Source organism: Myotis davidii, unplaced genomic scaffold, assembly GCF_000327345.1.
Source record: "Myotis davidii unplaced genomic scaffold, ASM32734v1 scaffold290, whole genome shotgun sequence".
Lineage (NCBI taxonomy): Eukaryota > Metazoa > Chordata > Mammalia > Chiroptera > Vespertilionidae > Myotis > Myotis davidii.
Window position 1 is genome coordinate 5,602,012 of NW_006285049.1, and position 19,597 is coordinate 5,621,608.

Below are 19,597 nucleotides of genomic sequence, written 5' to 3' on the forward strand. Positions count from 1 at the left end.
TTTAAACAGATGTCCTGTAATGTTGCCTTAACACTCTTCTTTAGTCCATTTATCTTGTGACTGTCTTACATGTGAGATGGTCCGTTAATACATTCATTTTTATGAAAACACTAGAGGCCCGATGCATGAAATTCGCGCAACAATAGGCTTTCCTTCCCCCTGCTGCCGGCACCGGCTTTTCCTCTGACACCCAGGACCCGGGCTTCACTCCAGCCGCCGGCAGGCACCCGGGACCTGGGCTTCCCTCGCCGCCCCAGCTTCATTTGGAAGGTTGTCAGGAAGGACGTCCAGAAGGATATCTGATCTAATTAGCATATTACACTTTTATTATTATAGATGATGAACCCCTCTGACAGTGAGTTGATTTTACTACATGGTGTCTAGTAGAACATTTTATCTTTCTCATTCTGTGATCTCCCCCCCCCCTCCCACACACACACACCATAAAACACGCATACACAAGAATGCATGCAGGGACTATTGAACTATTTCTGGAAGATGCCAACAAAATGTACATGCACATAGTACAGTCTGTACTGAGATTTTGCTTTTGTTCACTCCTAATATGGCTTTTTTTCTATTGAATGATTTGTTCTAATGAAGGATACAAAGTATTTTTTCTCCTAATAAAATTGCTTATAGTATTCATTCATTCAGCAATGATTTATTAAGGGTCTGCTATATGATCAACTTAGATCAACTCAAGCTATTTTGAGGGGGCAGGGCAGGAGTTTGATTTCTACATTTGATATGTTTATTAGACATTCAAGTGAAGAGGAGGAAACAGTTGTATACAGTCAGGAGATCAGGAGAGAGATCTGGACTGGGAGTGATTGTTTTGATAGAGAAGAATAAAGGGCCAGGATCTAAACCTGGGGACATTCCAATGTTAAGAGGTTGGAGAAAAAAGAAATAGTAAAAGAAACTGTGAAAAAGTAATCATTAAAGAAGAAAGAAAACCAAGAGTGTGGAGCTCTGGAAACTAACAGAAAAATAATGTATCCGGAATCATAATTAACTATTCACATACTGCTAAGTCAAGGAAACCGGAGACTGGGACCTAGCCATTGGTTACACATTGTGAAAGGCCTACACATGAGCCATGGAAGTTGGTATAAAGCTTGGCCAAGGTGAGTTTGTGAGGAAATAGGCAGAGAGAGAGAGACACTGAGCATAAACAGAACAGTAGCTGGTTAGGGAAGTGAGGTCTAAGAAAAGTTGTTTTTTTGGTTATTGTTGTTAAAGTGGCAGGAAAAAGAGTATGTTTATATGTTAAAGAGAATATTCTAGTGGAGTGTTTTCAAACTGTCTCAATTAAAGGATCAGTCTTCTTTAAAACATTTTCAAATTATTTTTTTGTACAAAATGATAAAAACGGTTGACTAGGAAAATGAAAAAAAAAAAAGAGACCTCCAAAATGTAAGCCAGGTTTTCCTACTGGAAAAAAATTGTGGTTTCTAAAAATATTTAACCGTTTGGCTGCTGACGTATTTTTTCGGACATATGCCAAAACTGCGGCACTAATTGCGCGTGTATGGGAAAAAATGTAAAACACTTTTTATACAAATTCTAGTGTTTTGGAGCAGCATTATTACGCTCTCCGCAGTCTTGGCATAAAAAAAAAAAAACAGGAGCGCTATGGCGCTCTTCGCATTTTTGGAGTAACATAAGAAGAGCGCGATAGCGCTCCTTAGCGGTCAAACGGTTAAAAATGGAATTATTATGAGACCCAAATACCACTGCTGGATATATATCCAAAAGAGTTGAGAATAGGGTCTTGAAGAGATATTTACACACTCATGTTTGTAGCAGCATTATTTACAGTAGCCAAGAAGTGAAACAACGCAACTGTCAATCAACAGATGAATAAACAATATACAGTATTTACATACCTTGAAATATAATTCAGCCTTTTAAAAATGTATTGGGGTGACATTGGTTAATAATATTAGATAGGTTTCAAGTGTACAGTGGTATGATACATCATCTGTGTATTGCACTGTGTTCCCACCATCCAGATGTAGCCTTTGTAAAAGTACATTTTGGCACATGCCATGTGTGTGAATCTTGAAGACATTATGCTATGTGAAATTAAGCCAGTCGTAAAAAGATAAACACAGTATGATTTCAATTTATGAGATATCCCGAGTAGTCAGATTCATAGAAACAACATAGAACGGTGGTTGCCAGGGGCTGGGAGGAGTGGAGAATGAGGAATTATTATTTAATGGGTGTACAGTTTCAGTTAGGGAAGATAAAGATTTCATTTTGGATGATTGCACAACAATGTGAATGTAGTTAATACCACTGAACTGTACACTTGAAATGGTTAAAATAGTAAATTTTATTTTAATAATAAAAATAAACATTAAATTATAAACAAAACCAATATAAGCTTATTTTTAAATTATTAACTTTAATAAACATAAACTTCCTCTGTAAAACTCTTACAAAAGTTTCTAAATGCTCCCTCACAATTTCTGTGCTCATCTTCTCACAGGCTGATAGTGACTAATCCATCGGCAGCATCAGCACATGAACCGCATTAGCTTTCATGTCCTAGAGACTGGAACAGCAATGACATAGGGGAGACGAGACAATTGCTGAGTCATGTTCTGAGTAGTGAGAAGGGCTGAGATTAAGTGGATAAATGGAGGGATTAATTTGGACTCGGATCCTGGATTGTTCATGTATATAAATAGGCACAGACACTGATGGGTGGGTAGAAGGGCTGCTGGGAGATTGACAGATTTTCCTGCAAGTTTCCATTTTCTTGATCAAAGTAAAAAACAAGTGATCATTGAGGCTTTGGAGGAGATAGAGGGGAAAGTTAGGTCAAAGAGTGAGGGATAGATAACTGCATTTAAAAAAAAGCATGCATATATACCATATTAATCTAATATTTGCTTTATTTTTTTTATTTTACTAAGTTTTTCCAATATGTATAGGTCTTCCCTACCCTAAGGAGACTCTAAATCTTAAAGGCAAGGGGAACTTTTTTATTCTTTTTGCATTCCATCAATCTCACAGTTACTTGATAGATACTCAGTAAATATTCAATAACATGGCATTAAATGTAATCACACCTGAATAAACATGTTGCTTTAAATTGTATACATTTTGTTCTTCTATTGATCTGCTGCTGCTCTTATAGTTACTATAGTGTTCTCACTAGATCTACATGAATCACTTTTCTCTGTGTTATTTTTATAGCATTGCCACCATGGGCTGTGTGTAAACAAAGAAATGGAAACACGTCCTGTAGATGGTGAATGGGGACCCTGGGGACCTTACAGTTCTTGTTCAAGAACATGTGGAGGTGGAATCAAAAGCACAACCAGGCTCTGTAATCGCCCCGAGTATGTCCTTTTTATGTCACTGTAAATTAAGATTATCTCAAGGCACCAGAAACTAAACAGCAGTTTCATTCACTTCTAAACTGGAGGTCAGTCTGTAAGTTTCTGAGATTCAGAAAACTTCTGGGACACTTTAAGCCATATTATTTTATATCTTGGTAGATTCAGACCTTTAAAAAGCTGATAGATAAAAATAACCTTTAGAATCTAAGTTGAGACAGAGCCTTCTTTTTTTTCTCATTTAGTGTGAATTTGAGAAATAGTTATAAATAATGACAGTAATATAATGGCATTTTTTACATTTAATGTTTCTGTTGAAAGCTACTTTCCCCTTTTAACTATGTTTTGGCTGTCCTGGACAAGACACGTAGTTTCATTACCAGTTTTTTACTCATTTGTGTAATTCGACAAGCTATTTTTTCTTTCTTTACCTATTATGTTATAGATGCATTCATGTCTTTAGCTTGAATAAGTACTGAAGCATATCTCCTCTCATTATTTAAAAGAACTTAGAGATTCCATAAAGATTTTAAAATAATTTTTCTATTGTTATGTGATATGTAAATTGGTAAGCAATATGATACTTTTCACTTAAAATCTATTACCAAGGATTTTTTTAATGCAGAAATATGACATATTCTGAATAAAATCTGAATTCATTTGAATTTTAGAATAACTAAATTATGCTAGAAGTCTTCATATTTAAAAATGCTGAGAAAAGAGTTTTTGTTTTCTAGCATAAGTTGGATGGGTATAGAGTGATACCATGAAACTTGTTGAACTAAGTGATAAGTAGATCTATGACAAACACACATGTATATTCCTTTTTTTAAAAACATGGTATTATCTTTTTTAAAATCATGTTTGGCTCATTCTCCACCCAGAATATGAACAAACCATTTAAAAAATATATTGTTAATGATTTTAGAGAGGAAGGGAGAGGGAGAGAGTGATAGAAAGATCAATGATTAGAGAGAATCATCTATTGGCTGCCTCCTGCACATCCCCCACTGGGGATTGTGTCCAACCAGGAATCAAAGTGTGGCCTCTTGGTTCCTATGTGGAAACTCAACCACTGAACCACACTGGCTGGGCAAATGAACCATTTTTTTTTTAATTAAAAAATATATTTTATTATTTTTTTTACAGAGAGGAAAGGAGAATGGGATAGAGAGTTAGAAACATCGATGAGAGAGAAACATCGATCAGCTGCCTCCTGCACACTCCCTACTGGGTATGTGCCCACATCCAAGGTACATGCCCTTGACCGGAATCGAACCTGGGACCCTTCAGTCCACAGGCCAATGCTCTATCCACTGAGCCAAACCGGTTAGGGCAGGAACCATTTTTTGAAATTTTAAAAGAAATTCTCATCATAGTTCCTTGTTAGTTAATCAAATCATGAATAAGGTATCATTTCTCTCCTCTAGGCCACAGCATCCACCAAGATGGGTATTTTTAGGTTATTAGCCATGGGATTGCTTAAAGCCATGTTACATACTTGTGTTATATTCAAAGTGTTAGTGGGACATCACGGAAAGGAATGGAACAATTTTAGAGGTAAACGACAAAAATAATATTGTACTGATGTGCTTTAAAATGTAATGAATTTGACTAGGCCGAGAAACGGAGGCAAGTACTGTGTGGGCCGCAGGATGAAATTTCGATCATGTAATACTGATTCCTGTCCAAAAGGAAAGCAAGACTTCCGTGAGAAGCAGTGCTCTGATTTTGATGGTAAACATTTCAACATCAATGGTCTTTCCCCTAACGTGAGATGGCTTCCAAAGTACAGTGGGAGTAAGTAGTTAGAATATTTTTGATGTGAATCTTTTTTGAGTCCTAGGAACAAACAGTTGCATTATTGTATGGCAAAACTTTGACTTTTTTTTACAGTTGCCATAAAAGATCGCTGTAAACTCTACTGTCGGGTTGCTGGAACCACTAACTTCTACCAGTTGAAGGACAGGGTTGCCGATGGTACCCCTTGTGGAACTGAAACTAACGACATCTGTGTTCAAGGCCTGTGTCGGGTGAGTAAACTTATTCTATTTAACGTGGCTTTCAGGAGACTATGACTTCTGTTACTTCAGAACACATTTTTGTGAATCCAATACGGCAACCTTTGGTGATAACCACATTATCTGTGGGAGTATCATTAGGAGACTTTGTTTACTAGGTGATTTTCTGCCATGAAGAGTAACTCATAAAGCATTAAGGTAAGTCTGCCAATTTTGTTTTGTGTGTGGTACTCAAAATCAATATAAGGGATGAGGTCAACTTTCTAAAAACATAAAAAAAATATTAAGACACAAGGGTTATAAAGTCCTTTTATCCTTCAAGTGTGACCTGTGGTGACTTTTTTTTATCCCCTCGGTGTTAGAAGAGGTGGTATCCTCCCTCCCTCTGTCCATTCTTCTCTTAATTCCTGGGTAAATGCTTCAAACATTTCCTGAGAACCTACTAGATGTCAGATAAAAGGATGGAACAGAGTACTAACCTCCAAGGTGGTCACAGATTTGTGAGGGAGATAGGCAGCAAACAGTTGTAATGCACTGCGATGGAGTCATCTGCAAGGAGGCTTGGGGATATTGGGGAAGGAATGTCTTAATTAGGGGGAGGTGGGTAAAGGTTTTGAAGAATGCTCATGGAGGATGTGAGGCTTGAACTAATTATGAAGGTTTTAGAAAGGTGAGGATATAAGGTGAGATAGGGGCTAACCAATGGTTGTTCTATGCACTTTTACCCTAAAGTCCTTGGAATTGAGGAAGAGATGTGATTTGATTTGCATGTCAGAATCTTTAGAATGTACTGGGTTAGGAGAAGATTGGAGATGGGTGGGCCATTTAGCAGGATTTTAGGTGAGAGCAGATAAGACCCTGAATTCAAGCACACATACTGCACGTGGCGATCTTAAAAATGGTGATGAACTTGAAAACCAGGATAGTGAATGCTGTCTAGAGAATACAATTGAAATTTTATGAACTCATTCTTTTGGTTAAGTGTAACTTAATAGAACCGAGTTCTCCCTATAACCAAACATCTATTACCAGTCACCCAGGTGACAGAGGGGTTGCACACAAGGTGCTAATGAGATGTTCAAAGGAACTTAAAGTAACTTACACATTGGAAAAACCTTAAATACTAGAAAACGGGTACTCATTGGCCTGAAAAATTTTTGAATCTAATTTATCAGCAGAAAGTCATATAAAATGAAAAAAATAAGATTACGTGAACATGTATAGATCCATACTACTTTCAGAAACTATCTGCTTGAAATTTTTAAAATTGAAATATTTGCCTTGTATATAAAAATTCATGAGGTTTATGAAATTATCTTACTTTTCCAATCACCAAATTTAGAGGACTTGTCCAGAGAACTAAAAGTTATTGCTGCATATGTAGAAGACACCTTCTGCATTTGTTCTCTTAAACCCCTGGAACAAACCATTTACTTTTACTTTTTACTTATGTATTCATTCTTTTCATAAACCCTGTTTATTATGCTGGGTATTAGTTTTGGATAAATAAACTTTCTTTCAATTGTACTCAGTTTATTATGAATTCTAATGTCATGAGTTTTAAAAAAATGAATCATGAAAGACATCTCTTTGGAGTTACATTTAAAAATTCTTACCCAAGGATATGTTTTTATTGATTTTAGAGAGAGAGTGAAAAAGGGGGAGAGAAAGAAAGAAAAATTGATGTGAGAGAGAAACATTGATAGGTTGCCTCCTGTGCGCACCTCAACTGGTACTGAACCCACAATCTGGGTATGTGCCCTGACTGGGAATTGAACCTACAACCTTTTAAAAGTGCACAGCACAATGCTCTAACCAATTGAGCCAATTGACCAGACTTGGGGTTATTTTAATGTATTACTTACATAGTCATATTTTTTGTGTCTCTTGAATGACATTTATTTAAAGAGTGGTTTTCAAACGAGGGACATAGGAATCAGTCATTGTTTGTTACAATGTGGATTCAGTAGATATTATGAAAAAAATCCTGCTGTATCAAATCTCCTATTAATTGAAAGAACTTTTTTAAAAAAATATATTTTATTGATTTTTTACAGAGAGGAAAGGAGAGGAATAGAGAGTTAGAAACATCGATGAGAGAGAAACATCAATCAGCTGCCTCCTGCACGCCCCCTACTGGGGATGTGCCCGCAACCAAGGTACATGCCCTTGACGGAATCGAACCTGGGACCCTTGAGTCCACAGGCTGACGCTCTATCCACTGAGCCAAACCGGTTAGGGCTGAAAGAACTTTTGTAAAGCACCATGTTTATCATGAGTCATTTTTATAACATTGATTTGATTTATTGTATTTTGAAGCAAGCTGGTTGTGACCATGTGTTAAACTCCAAGGCCAGGAGAGACAAATGTGGTGTGTGTGGTGGGGATAATTCATCATGCAGGACAATGTCAGGAGTCTTCAACAGTGCTCATTATGGTAAGCTGTGTATCTGCTTCTAGTTTTCCCTTGTATTTGGTATAATAATGGTATATGTGATGAAGGTATACTAGTAATGGTTTGTTATTGTTTTGTCTACTCTCTATCCTTAATTAAAATTGATTGTTAGGGGGTGAGCGCAGGGTGGAGAGGGTCAATGGAGGAAAAAAAGGGGACATCTGTAATACTTTCAATAATAAAGATGAATTTAAAAATATAAAGTACAAGCCATGAAACTTAAAAAAAAAGATAAAGAAAAATTTCCTAAATATAAAAGATTAAATCTTATACCAGATCTATCCTTGAATTAGTGAATTCACTTGTTAAAGGCAAATACATTAAAAAAAATTATTAGGTGCATTTATTAGAGTAAATCCACTGCTATTTGACAATGATGTGTGAATAGTCCCCCCAGTTAGCGATGTGTTCTTACTGCAGTTCCTATAATCCCTAATGTATACTGTATTTATGATGTTTCCAGGAAACTTGCTTTTAATTGTTTTTCATTATTTGAACCAAAATTTTTTTTGTATGACCTGGCCCATCCATTGTGCTTCTTATTGATGACATATTGAAAATGTTGATTGAAGGTGGAAGGATGAAAACATTAACTTAAATGTGGATTTTGAATTATAATTACATTTGATTTTCCAGGAAGTATTTGTATTATAAGATGTAACATATTTGGTCATGATTGCATTTTCTTCAAAATTGTTAAGAGAATATAGCAGATTTTTTTCTATTCTAAAAATTTCTGGGAAATGTTTTTTTTTCTTTTTTATGGTAATGAAAGAAGCCCTTTAAAACTTTCCTTGCAAAATAAAAATTTACTTTTACAGTTTTATTGTTCAGCTTTAAATTATATTCACATATGTTCAAGCACAGTTAAGTTAGTATGAATTGCTTCATTTAAAGAAATATGTTTTAAAACAAAATTTACTTTTTTATTTATATTAAAAGTATAGTACATTTCATACTATGATGATACTTACAAATCCTAGTTACCAGATGATCTGACTTATTTTTGTAGTTATGATTCATTATTTCATTGGAGCCATACATTTTTGACCCCTTTTTATAATAAATGGCCCATATTTATCAGTCTGATCTGTATTCACTGGAAAACATTTTTCTGTATAAAACCACATGCACCAAATTTTACTATGAATTAATCAGTTTGCAAATGGAAAAAGATGTTAAATATATTTGTGTGCTCTGAACAGCATTGTCACATCACTGCCCCCTGGCGGTAGCCTTCATCTTGTCACTTTTGCCATGCTTAGGAATTGCCTTCTTGAAAAATGTATAATAGCAAAGACAAATAGTGAAGGTCGTAGGAATATTTTATAGTAAAAAAATCATGGATTAAAATTATTCTTCTAGACTGATAGCCTGCAACCATATCTATATAGTGTATACAGAATCATCAAACCTTATATTTCAATGTGATGCCTTAGAGAGATATAAATAAGGCTGCTCTAAAAACATGCAAGGTAATTTCATGTCGGACTAAAGCTCTTTTAAACTTCCCCTTTTTAAATTCATTCCATATTTATCAAAGTTAGCATACAAGAAAAATTTCAACTCCATTTATTCATGTATTAAATAGAAAGGAAAATTCTATAAGGAAAAGGAAAAACTTAGAAAATTCTATAAGGAAAAGGAAAAACTTAATATCACTAGAGCAAATGAGAATGTTTAGACAATTATGAACTGTATAACATGAGTAGTTTTAGCATAGGGAAAACTTTCCATTCTTTCTTAATATATATTTAATATAGTGTTTCCTCATCTTTTGAGTAGTGCCAGTGTTGGTGAATTAGGTCTCATAAAATAGAAATATTATTTTCATTTCTCTCAAGTAAATTTTTTACTTTTCTCTTGACAATAATGTAAAATGTTGGGGGTACCTATAGGGATTTCTGCTTATACTAGAGACTAAAAGCTTAAAAAATATGCTTCTCATTAACTCACATTATTTTGCTCTTTACTAAGTCTCTTGTACACATATAGTAATGCCCAACTATTTTGATATCTTTTGGATTTGTGGATAGCATTTGGAATATTGCATTAAAAAACACGTTAGGAAATGTAAAATGTAGCATACTAGCTTCATTCTTATTCTATACTCAGAATTTTAGAAGTAAGAAAAATTAGGATTTGTACTTTTTAAGAATCCCAAACTCTCTTATGTTTCTAGACAACAACTACTTTTTCTCAATTCTTAGCAATTTATATAAGGCGTTGATTTAAAAAGAGTAAGCACTGGTATCATTTATCAAAGATAAAATGAAATTAAGTCTGACTATACTATTGAAATTTTTCAATCATTCAGCAGTAATAGCCTCTGGACCATCTGTTTTTTCGTGTGTGAAAGTTAACATGTATAAAATTATATTGTAGGTTATAATGTTGTCGTAAAGATTCCCGCAGGAGCAACCAACATTGATATTCTTCAGCACAGCTATTCTGGAACACCAGCAGATGACAATTACCTTGGTAAACATTTCTAGTAAACAGCACCAATATGTGATTCGTGTGCGATTTCATGGAGGTCTGCGGTTGATGTAAATTCTTGGAAGGCAAGCAGAGAGCCCTGAAAAAACATGCAATTTCAGTACATACTGAGCTGAGTCATCTGACTCCAGATACATGTTTTCTTCTGAACTATACACTGATTCCTATTTGAAAAATATGTAACTAAATTCTGAAAAGTAAATTTGAAATTTTCCCCATGGGAGTGCTTTAAATAACCATAAAGGTTACGTTTAAAGTTGCATGTTTATTTAAAATAAAATCCTCTTCTATCTTTTAATATAAAATTAGAGACCTGTTTGAGGTTTGATGTTTTAAAGAATTTTCTTAAATTCTCTTTTGCCATGTAGTAAAAGGATTTATATACAGTTTTTAAAAAGTTCTTATGTTAAAGAAAAGAACTATGGATTCATATATTTAGATGTTAATGAATATTTAGTTACATTACATTGTCCTTTAGCTATTTGTAGAGTATAGATTTCATTTCTTATTTTTAGAAAGTAGCTTTTAGGTTTAGGGAATTTCATTTAGGCCCAAAGATGAATAGAATGCTTTACAATCCTTTTTCTTCTGCCTGAAAAATACTTTAATATTGACTTATGTATGACTCACCAAGCTAGAGTAGGTGGTGTAGAGCTGAAATTCAGAAAGTACTTGCTTCACATAAATGAAATGTGAAACACTGGCTCAAATAATCAATGCTTATAACTGAGGTTCTGCTTCTATAATGAACAGCTTATTCCAGGAATTGCATTTGGCATTATAAAGTCAAATGTAAAGGGAACAATCGCTTAGCAGCGGTTCTCAACCTGTGGGTCACGACCCCTTTGGTGGTCGAACGATCCTTTCACAGGGGTCGCCTAAGACCACCCTGCATATCAGATATTTACATTACGATTCATAATAGTAGCAACATTACAGTTATGAAGTAGCAACGGAAATAATTTTATGGTTGGGTCACAACATGAGGAACTATTTAAAGGGCCAGAAGGTTGAGAACCACTGGCTTAGTGGATGCAGGATATTTGGGGGAGGGGGAGTGATGAAAAAGTTTTAGAACTGCTAGAGATGATGGTTGTGCAACATTGTTCACTTTAAAATGGTTAATTTTATGTTATGTAAATTTTTGTAAAACTGCAAAAATATTCTCAAAGAAAATCAAGTGTAAATAATTTGATTAGCCTTTTATATTTAGTTAATATCTCTCTCTTAGGTTCCAAATACAGATATTGTATCTTCCCCAGAATGCCCAAGTTTAAAAATTAGAAATGTTCACCAGTAAAATAGCGAAATGCTTTGCAAGAGAACTGCTAGTGACAATATCAAAATCTAAATTGAAATGAACAAAATAAACATGAAGGGATTTCTAAAACATGTATTTATAAAATGTGCTTTGGTAACTAAAAGTAGTAAAATGTATACAGTATTTCTCAGTCATGTTCTACTCATTTCCCTTAGTTTTAACGTAACTGATACTCCCTTAAATAGGCCTTCCCACTTTAGCCAAAATGCAGACTTATGTGAAGCAATTTCCATTTTGTAGGATAAATGTAGAACTTTATTGGTTCTTCATTGAATTTAGTGGCGTATATAAAGACACTCATAATAGTCCATACAGACAGAGAAATATCAAAATTATAAATACCTAGGTAGCTTTTTCAAGGGGTGTAGAATTTATTATGAAATTAGCCATATAGGTAACTTGTATGCCCTAGATGAGGTTCCTTGAAAGACCAAACATTTTCCAAACAGGCTATTGTTCAGCTGGGAACTGTAATATAAGTAAAGCTGCAAGAAGAATTTGGTTAATATGGCATTTTTGTTAGTGTAAAATTTAACATATTATATACCCTCTTGAAAATTAAAAATGCATAAAGCAATTTACGCACAATAACAGCATGCATCTCCATGAAAAAGATCCAGACATTTATATAGAGAATCGTGTAGTCATCACATGCCTTTCGAACATTGTTCCTGAAGTTAAAAAAAATATTTTTTATTTTTCTGACCTTACAGTTTTAAAGCTGTGTACATTTTTTCCAAGATAAGTGTAAATGGAATGTTGCCGCAGTCCAGCAGCTCTTCCTTTCCTTGCCACTGATGGCCAGCATTGTTTTAGCTGATCTTGCTGCTGGGCCCATGGCTTCTTTCTGTATTCCCACTTTTGTATGTCCCTCTGGAAGCTGCACGATTGCAGAAGAAGGTTCCACCGCAGATAGAAAAGTGTAGGGCTGAAGGGTCCCTACATTGTAGTAAAATAAAGGATACCACGTTGTCGTAACAAAGTTTATTGACTCAAGTATTTACTTCCTTCATTTCAAAAGGATTTGAATTTTAAAAGTTAAAAAATTTTCTGTGCTGGTGACTGGTTTTGCTGTTTCATGAGTACCGTTCTTTTACAGCATTATCTGACACTCAAGGGAACTTTCTTTTGAATGGAAATTTTGTTGTAAGTATGGCAAAGAAAGAAATCCATGTACAAGGAGCCATTTTTGAATACAGTGGTTCAAACAGCTCAACCGAACGAATCAACAGTACTGATCGGCTAGAAGAAGAACTTGTTTTGCAGGTAAATTCTCAGTAGTCATTAAAAAGGCTTAGCTTTAATCATATTAGTAAACTGTGATGATGAAGCGCTTTGCGGTTATTATTAAAAATAAAATGATACCTTGTAGGAATATGTCTTTTATGAATTAATTGTATGCTCCTGTGCGTTTGTATTGAGGTTTTGTGTGTGGGTAATTTGTACAACCCTGATGTACGTTATTCCTTCAATATCCCTGTGGAAGAGAAGAGAGACCAGTTCACGTGGGACCCTTATGGACCCTGGCAAGACTGTACCAGGATGTGCCAAGGTACACTGGCATTAAAAGAGACAAAAGTTTGTGCAGGCGGGTATAATTTGGGTTACTTTTGAGTCTGACTTGTATTGGTCTGGCAGAATTCTCCCCACTGTCCACACACATGTATACCACACAGACATACGAAGCTTCCCTGTCTTTCCCCTTCCTATTTTTCTCTTCACTCATTCTTTTTTATACTTAGCCTCACTTAGCTCTACCCATTTGAACATTCAGCATTTCCATTCCTTTCCTTTCTCTTCACAGTTTCTGTCTCACAGTCACAGAAAGTTCCTCTAACTTCTTTTCCAGTGAAATAGCCCCCCCTCCACACAGTTCCCCAGCCCCTTCTCTTTCTTTTAGTGTTAGAGTGCCAAACATTCTTTCATGCTTTTCTTTTCCTTCTGTGGCCACAAGAAATGTATGTTTGTACTGATAGCACGCATCACTGAAAGGAGCATAGTGGAAAATGGAAAGTTTGCAGTAGGGACGGAAAATGAAAAGACCGGCGTCTTTAATGCTCTGTAATTAAGGACAGGTAATTTGTGCAATACTGTTTGTTCAAATCAGTAAACATTTATTGAGAGACTACTTTGTTTCAGGTTATTAATAAGACCCCAATTCTGTGTTCAAGTTGTAAAGTCTAGTGGATGAAATAGAGTCTGAGTAGATGACCTTACTTTATAATGGCAAATAAATGGTAGAGACAGAGAGGACCACAGAAAAGGTGGAGGGAGCACTCCATGAGGAGATTACATCTGAAGGTACAGGAAAGGTTGTGTAGAATGGAAAAGGAGTTCCCAGGAGACTAGAGAGACGTTTAGGACTTAGGGGATCAGTGGATCAGAGGAGAGGATGCTATTAAGGACAGTGTGGACATGAGCTGAGAGAAAGTGGGTGGCCAGAAGCAGTGAGCACAGATGATGGGAATGGGAGGGACAGTCGAACAAACTGACGTCAAGGTGCCAAAGGTGTTGAGGCCCCTGTGGAGCTGGCCCAAGGGTGCCCAGAATGGCTGTGTGGGAACCAGGTGCTCCTGTTTGGGCTGTGTCTCAGGGGAGGGTGGAGACTGAGGAAGATGATGCTAGGCCGGCTCGAATAGATGCTGGCAGTGGGAAGAGAAAGCTTCGATGAACAGAGGAGAAGGAATTCATTTCCCCAGGAAGACCCTGCATGTGCTTCACAGGAGAGAATGGAGGTTTTGAGGACTGAGTGGGTGAGCTGGTCCGTGGCAGTGAATGTGGGAAGCTAGGAATACATTCATGGAACAGGGGAAAGAAGGAGTGATCTAAATGTGAACACACTAAGCAAAGAATCCGAAATGGAGGTTGAACAAGACACGGTCGGATGGTTTGGGGGATCTGAACCAGGAGAGGTCTCTTACACAACTGTGTGCAAGGGAAAAGGAGCTACTATTGCCACATTGTGATACTATGATTAATATTCTCTCTCTTCTTGTGTGTAACCTTTGGTTTCTCTACAGTTAAGTTTCCTCCGTTGTATTTGTCTCCTTGTTCTTCTGTGTACTGAAAGTTATCAGTCCCCAAACTTTTGGTGAGAACTATACATTTTGCCTGTCAGTTTCATCTATCAGTTTAAATTATTCTTCATCTATCGCTACCCTGGTCCTCTTTTCTCTTGTTCTAATTAGTTTTGCTTTTTAAGGCTATTACATGGCTGTCATCTTGTGCTTTACTTTCATTATTATTCAAGGAAATCTGTTCGACTTTCTTTTGTGTTGGGTTTCCTGTTTTCTAAATCCCATGAATTCCTCTTTTTGATTGATTTCACCCACTGGGTGGATCATATCCCCCAGTATTTTCCTGAAAAAGGAAGATAGTTTTTTGAGACCTTTCCTATTTGAAAATGGCATTCTTCTCTTCTCACGCCTGGCTGATAGTTTGGCTGGTATAACATTCTAAGTTAGGTTATTTTCCTTTACAGTTTTGAAAGTCTCCTTTTCTGGGTTGTTTTCTGATTTCCTGTGATACTTTCTATTGTGGAAGTTTTGTGGATTCCCTCTTTAGTACTCCTAGTGTGAAATGTCAGGACAATGGGCCTTGATGTGGGTGTTTCTTTCATCTATTTTCCTAGGTTTATAGGATGCCATTCCAATTCAGAAACATATCCTTTGGTTTGAGAAAATTTATCACATTATTTCTTTAATAGTTTTTTCTCACATTAAATTTCTCTCCCATTTTTCCAAACTTTGTATTATTTGGATGTTCAGCATCCTGGATTGAGCACTTCCATTTTCTTTTCCATAGTTACATTGTTTCCTTAATATTTCTTCTCATAAATCTTGATTTGTTTTATGGGTACAATATTTATGTCTCTGAGAAGATGAATCCTAGTCTGCAAGTTTTATTTTGCTCCCTGATATACCTGTTTCATTTTAGTTCCATTTTTATTTTGGTCTCTACTGTATTATTGGTTTTCCTAAAAGGTCTGCTGATCCTTTCTTGCTTTTTCATTATGAACACTAAAATCCTGAAAGTCCTGTGTGGGTCAGACAAGTCAAGTAGGGGCCTCATTATTGAGTAATTGGGTCACCAAATAGCCTTTTCATATGTCATTGGGGATATGCCCCCAAGTGTCATTAGTGGATCTTTTCTCTTGGGGTGAAGAGTCTCCCAAGAGAGAAATTCTCCCATATTCTTCTTTTTTTTTTAAAAAAAAGAAAAGAATATTTTTATTGATTTCTGAGAGGGAGAGAGAGATAGAAACATCAATGATGACAGAGAATCATTGATTGGCTGCCTCCTGCATGCCCCCTATTGGGGTCCGAGTCCACAACCTGGGCATGTGCCCTTGACCAGAATTGGACCTGGGACCCTTCAACCCACAGGCTGACACTCTATACACTGAGCCAAACCAGCGAGGCCTCCCATCTTCTGAAGGTCAATGAGAGGACCAGGGAACCATAAAAGTTGGCTTGGAGCTAGAAAGAAATGAAGACAGTCCATTCTGGATCTCATCATTCAGAAGGAGGACTTTTACCTAACCCCCTATTTTCAGTGCAGTGCTTCCCAGCTTCCTTCAGCTGGGTCTGTGCCCTCAGGTTCACCTTCTCTGGAGCTATGATAGCCACGTGGCTAGTCTGTTGAAATGTGCTCTCTATGAAATACACAATGGATTTGGAAAACTTAGCATAAAAAAGGAACATACAATATATCATCAATAATTTTTATAATGATACTAGAGGCCTGGTGCACGGATTCATGCACATTGAGGGAATTAATTAGAAGGTGGCTGGTGGGGAGGGACTGGGTGAGACAGGCCAGTCACGCCCTGGAGCCAACCTCCCGTGGTCCCTCCCTAGCCGGCCGCACCTGGGGCGGCACTGGGGCTCGAAGGGTGTCTGTGGAGTGAGCAGTGTCCCTCCGGCAGGTGGGGTCCTTCGGCCTGGCCTGCGGGGATTGGGCCGAAACTGGCTGTCCAACATCCCCCGAGGGGTCCCGGAGTGCGAGAGTGCATTCTGCAAAGTTGCTGTTGCTCAGCAGCTCCTGTGTTGAGCATCTGCCCCCTGGTGGTCAATGCATGTCATACCTACCGGCCAGTCGCATAGCCTTTTATATATATAGATAGATGTTGAAATTATCTCTCAGATATGTAAGGGTTAAATATAAATATTAATTTCACCTTTATCTTTTTACTTTTTTAATGTGAATAATATAAAATGTAAAAATGCATATGTAGCTCACATTCTGTGTTTGTGGGACAGTGCTGCTTTCAACAGGAAGGGTAGGAGTGGAACCATTCTTTGTAAAAACTTTTCAATCAATTCTGCGTTGTTTTCAGGCCTACCCTCACACACTGCCTCAGAGGAACCTGGTCTTCTTTATTCCTGGGCTTTTCTTGGATTCGATGGCATGAGTGGTTTGTTTCTTATTCACCTACCCCCTCCACTCAGAATTAAGTTTCAGCTTTCTTGACTGTTAAACAGTTATTTCCATCTACTTTTCATATTCAGAATTTCCTTTTCCTGCCTACTGTGTTTCCTTTTTTAGTCTTTGTGTTCTTTTAGGTTTGTGCCTTTTCAATATGCCTTTAAGAGTTATTTCAGTTAGTGTTTAGGAAGGAGCGGAGATAAACGTGTGTTCACATTTAGCTAACTGGAAGTATGCCTTTGAACTTTGATAAAACAGAAATCTGATCATGTCACTGACTGCTTAGACTCTTTCCTGTCTCCTCCGTGCGGAAAGTGTGAAGGTGAATGCACTCTGGCCCATTACAACCACTTCTCTTAGTTTACTTTTGCAGTGATTATGCTACATGCAAGCACCTGCCAAATCTCAGTGGCTTAGAACAACAGAGGTTTATTTCTTGCTCATACTGCTTTGGCTTTTAATTGGCTGACTATTCTTTGTTTGGTATCGGTGTCCATGTCATTTTAAAAAAATCAGTAGGCCCCTAGATGGTTTGGCTCAGTAGAGATAGAGTGACGGCTTGTGGACTGAAGAGTCCCGGGTTCAATTCTGGTCAAGGGCATGTACCTCCAGTGCAGGCTCGATCCCAGGCCCTGGCCAGGGCACATGTGGGAGGTAACTAATTGATGGATCTCTCTCACATCTCTCTCATCTCTCTCTCTCTCTCTCTCTCTCTCTCTCTCTCTCTCTCTCTCTCTCTCTCTCTCTCTCTCTTTTCTCTTCCCTTCCACTCCTCTCTCACACTCCTCTCTTCCACTCTCTTAAAAATCAATGGAAAAATATTCTCAGGTGAGGATTAACAACAAGTTAATAGACTTTATTTTTAGAGTTATTTTAGGTTTATAGAAAAATAGAGCAGAAATTTCCTGTCTTCTTCCACTCCCCACCTCCATTCCTGTTATTAACATCTTGTATTAGCATGTCACAATTGGTACAATTAATGCATTATTATTAACTAAAGTCCATAGTTCCCATTAGGGTTCAGTCTTTGTTGTACATTCTATGAGTTTTGACAAATGTATGGAGACATGTATTCACTATTATAGTATCATGAAGAATACCTTCACTCTCGAAGAAATCCCTCCCTCCATCCCCTCTCCAACTTCTGACAGCCACTGATCTTTTGCTGTCTGTCCACGCCTTTTCCATTCATGACTCCAGGCTGAAAGCTCAGCCCTTTTGGGGAAGGCTGTCTTGGAGATGGAGGGGAAGGAAAGAGCAGGCAGACACATGTAGGGCTTTAGAGCTTCTGCCTGGGACTGGAATAGGTCACATCCCCTGACAGTGGGTTGGCATAAGCCTGATGTCCATGGGCAGGGAAGCATGCTCCTCCCACAGGAAGTTACAGTAACATTGTGGCAAGTGGAGATGTGCGATTCTATTACAGGGAAAAGGGGAACAAATAATGGAGAAAAATAACATAGTGTACCGTATAGCATCAGCGCCAGCCTGGCCACTCAGTTTTCCTCTCACAACCACTCCTTCCAGCTATAATACATTTCCATCTGCTCCACTCATACCTGCCCACTTTTCTTATCTCTTCACTCAGCACACCCCTGAGTCTTTCAGGATTAAGTTTATTATAGAAAGTAATTCCTGACTAGATTAATATGCTAGTCTGTCCTATATACTGCGTGGAATTGTTTTTGCTTTCTTAGCTGAATCCTTTAGGCTGTTAGCAGAATTAAATTGCAGAACATCTTCTTAATATGAGTTTTCTCTTTAATTTTCATTTGACATCGGCCAAGGTCTTCATAGAAGAAAAATTGCCTGCATACGTAAGAGTGATCTTATGGTGGTGCCTGATCACAGATGTGACCACCTACCACTTCCATTGTTTGTGACTGAAAGATGCAATACAGACTGTGAACTAAGGTAAAGGAGCAATAATGTAAGCAATGTATACTGTAACCAGGGCAAAGCAAATTATCGAGAAGATGTAAAACATCTAGTGCAGTGACGGGCCCAGAGTGGGCATGTAGTGAATGTCTATCCTCTGTTCCTGCCAGGCCATTATGAAATTTCAGGCTCACTGCCTTATGGTGGAACTCAGCAGTTGGTTTGAATTTTTGTTAATAGTATTTGCTGAATTCCAGTATAGAGGCCTTAATAGTTGTGTAGGAAATAGAAACAAATTTGTCTGTAAAAATATACACAAATAAACTCTAATCTGAAAACCCATGGTTTAGGATCTGAAACAATAAATTTTGTAGCATGATTCTGTAATTCTCATATAATTGATAAGCCAATGAACTTTTAAAGTTTTTAAGGATTAGAGAATCAATAGAGAAAGAAATCAATTTTGTCCATTAAGCATTAAGAAACATGACCATAGCGGGGAAGTTTGCATTTCTAACTTAAATTTCTCGTCAATAGGTTTTTTGTGTGTATGGTGTGTGGGTGTGTGTGTGTGTGTGTGTGTGTGTGTGTGTGTGTGTGTGTGTGTGTGAGAGAGGTGTGTGAGAGAGAGACAAAAAAA

At 37.1% G+C, this 19,597-nt stretch overlaps 1 protein-coding gene across 1 annotated transcript in view; it reads left to right on the plus strand.

Moving 5' to 3' along the window:
* The window catches only part of ADAMTS20 (ADAM metallopeptidase with thrombospondin type 1 motif 20), a 170,624-nt gene that overhangs the window by 79,257 nt on the left and 71,770 nt on the right, over positions 1-19,597 (plus strand). The window contains exons 12-19 of the mRNA XM_015558559.1: positions 3,214-3,359; positions 4,975-5,156; positions 5,253-5,389; positions 7,697-7,814; positions 10,218-10,313; positions 12,752-12,918; positions 13,075-13,204; positions 18,867-18,993. Coding sequence (XP_015414045.1) covers positions 3,214-3,359; positions 4,975-5,156; positions 5,253-5,389; positions 7,697-7,814; positions 10,218-10,313; positions 12,752-12,918; positions 13,075-13,204; positions 18,867-18,993 — 1,103 coding nt within the window. The remainder of the gene's footprint in view (positions 1-3,213; positions 3,360-4,974; positions 5,157-5,252; positions 5,390-7,696; positions 7,815-10,217; positions 10,314-12,751; positions 12,919-13,074; positions 13,205-18,866; positions 18,994-19,597) is intronic.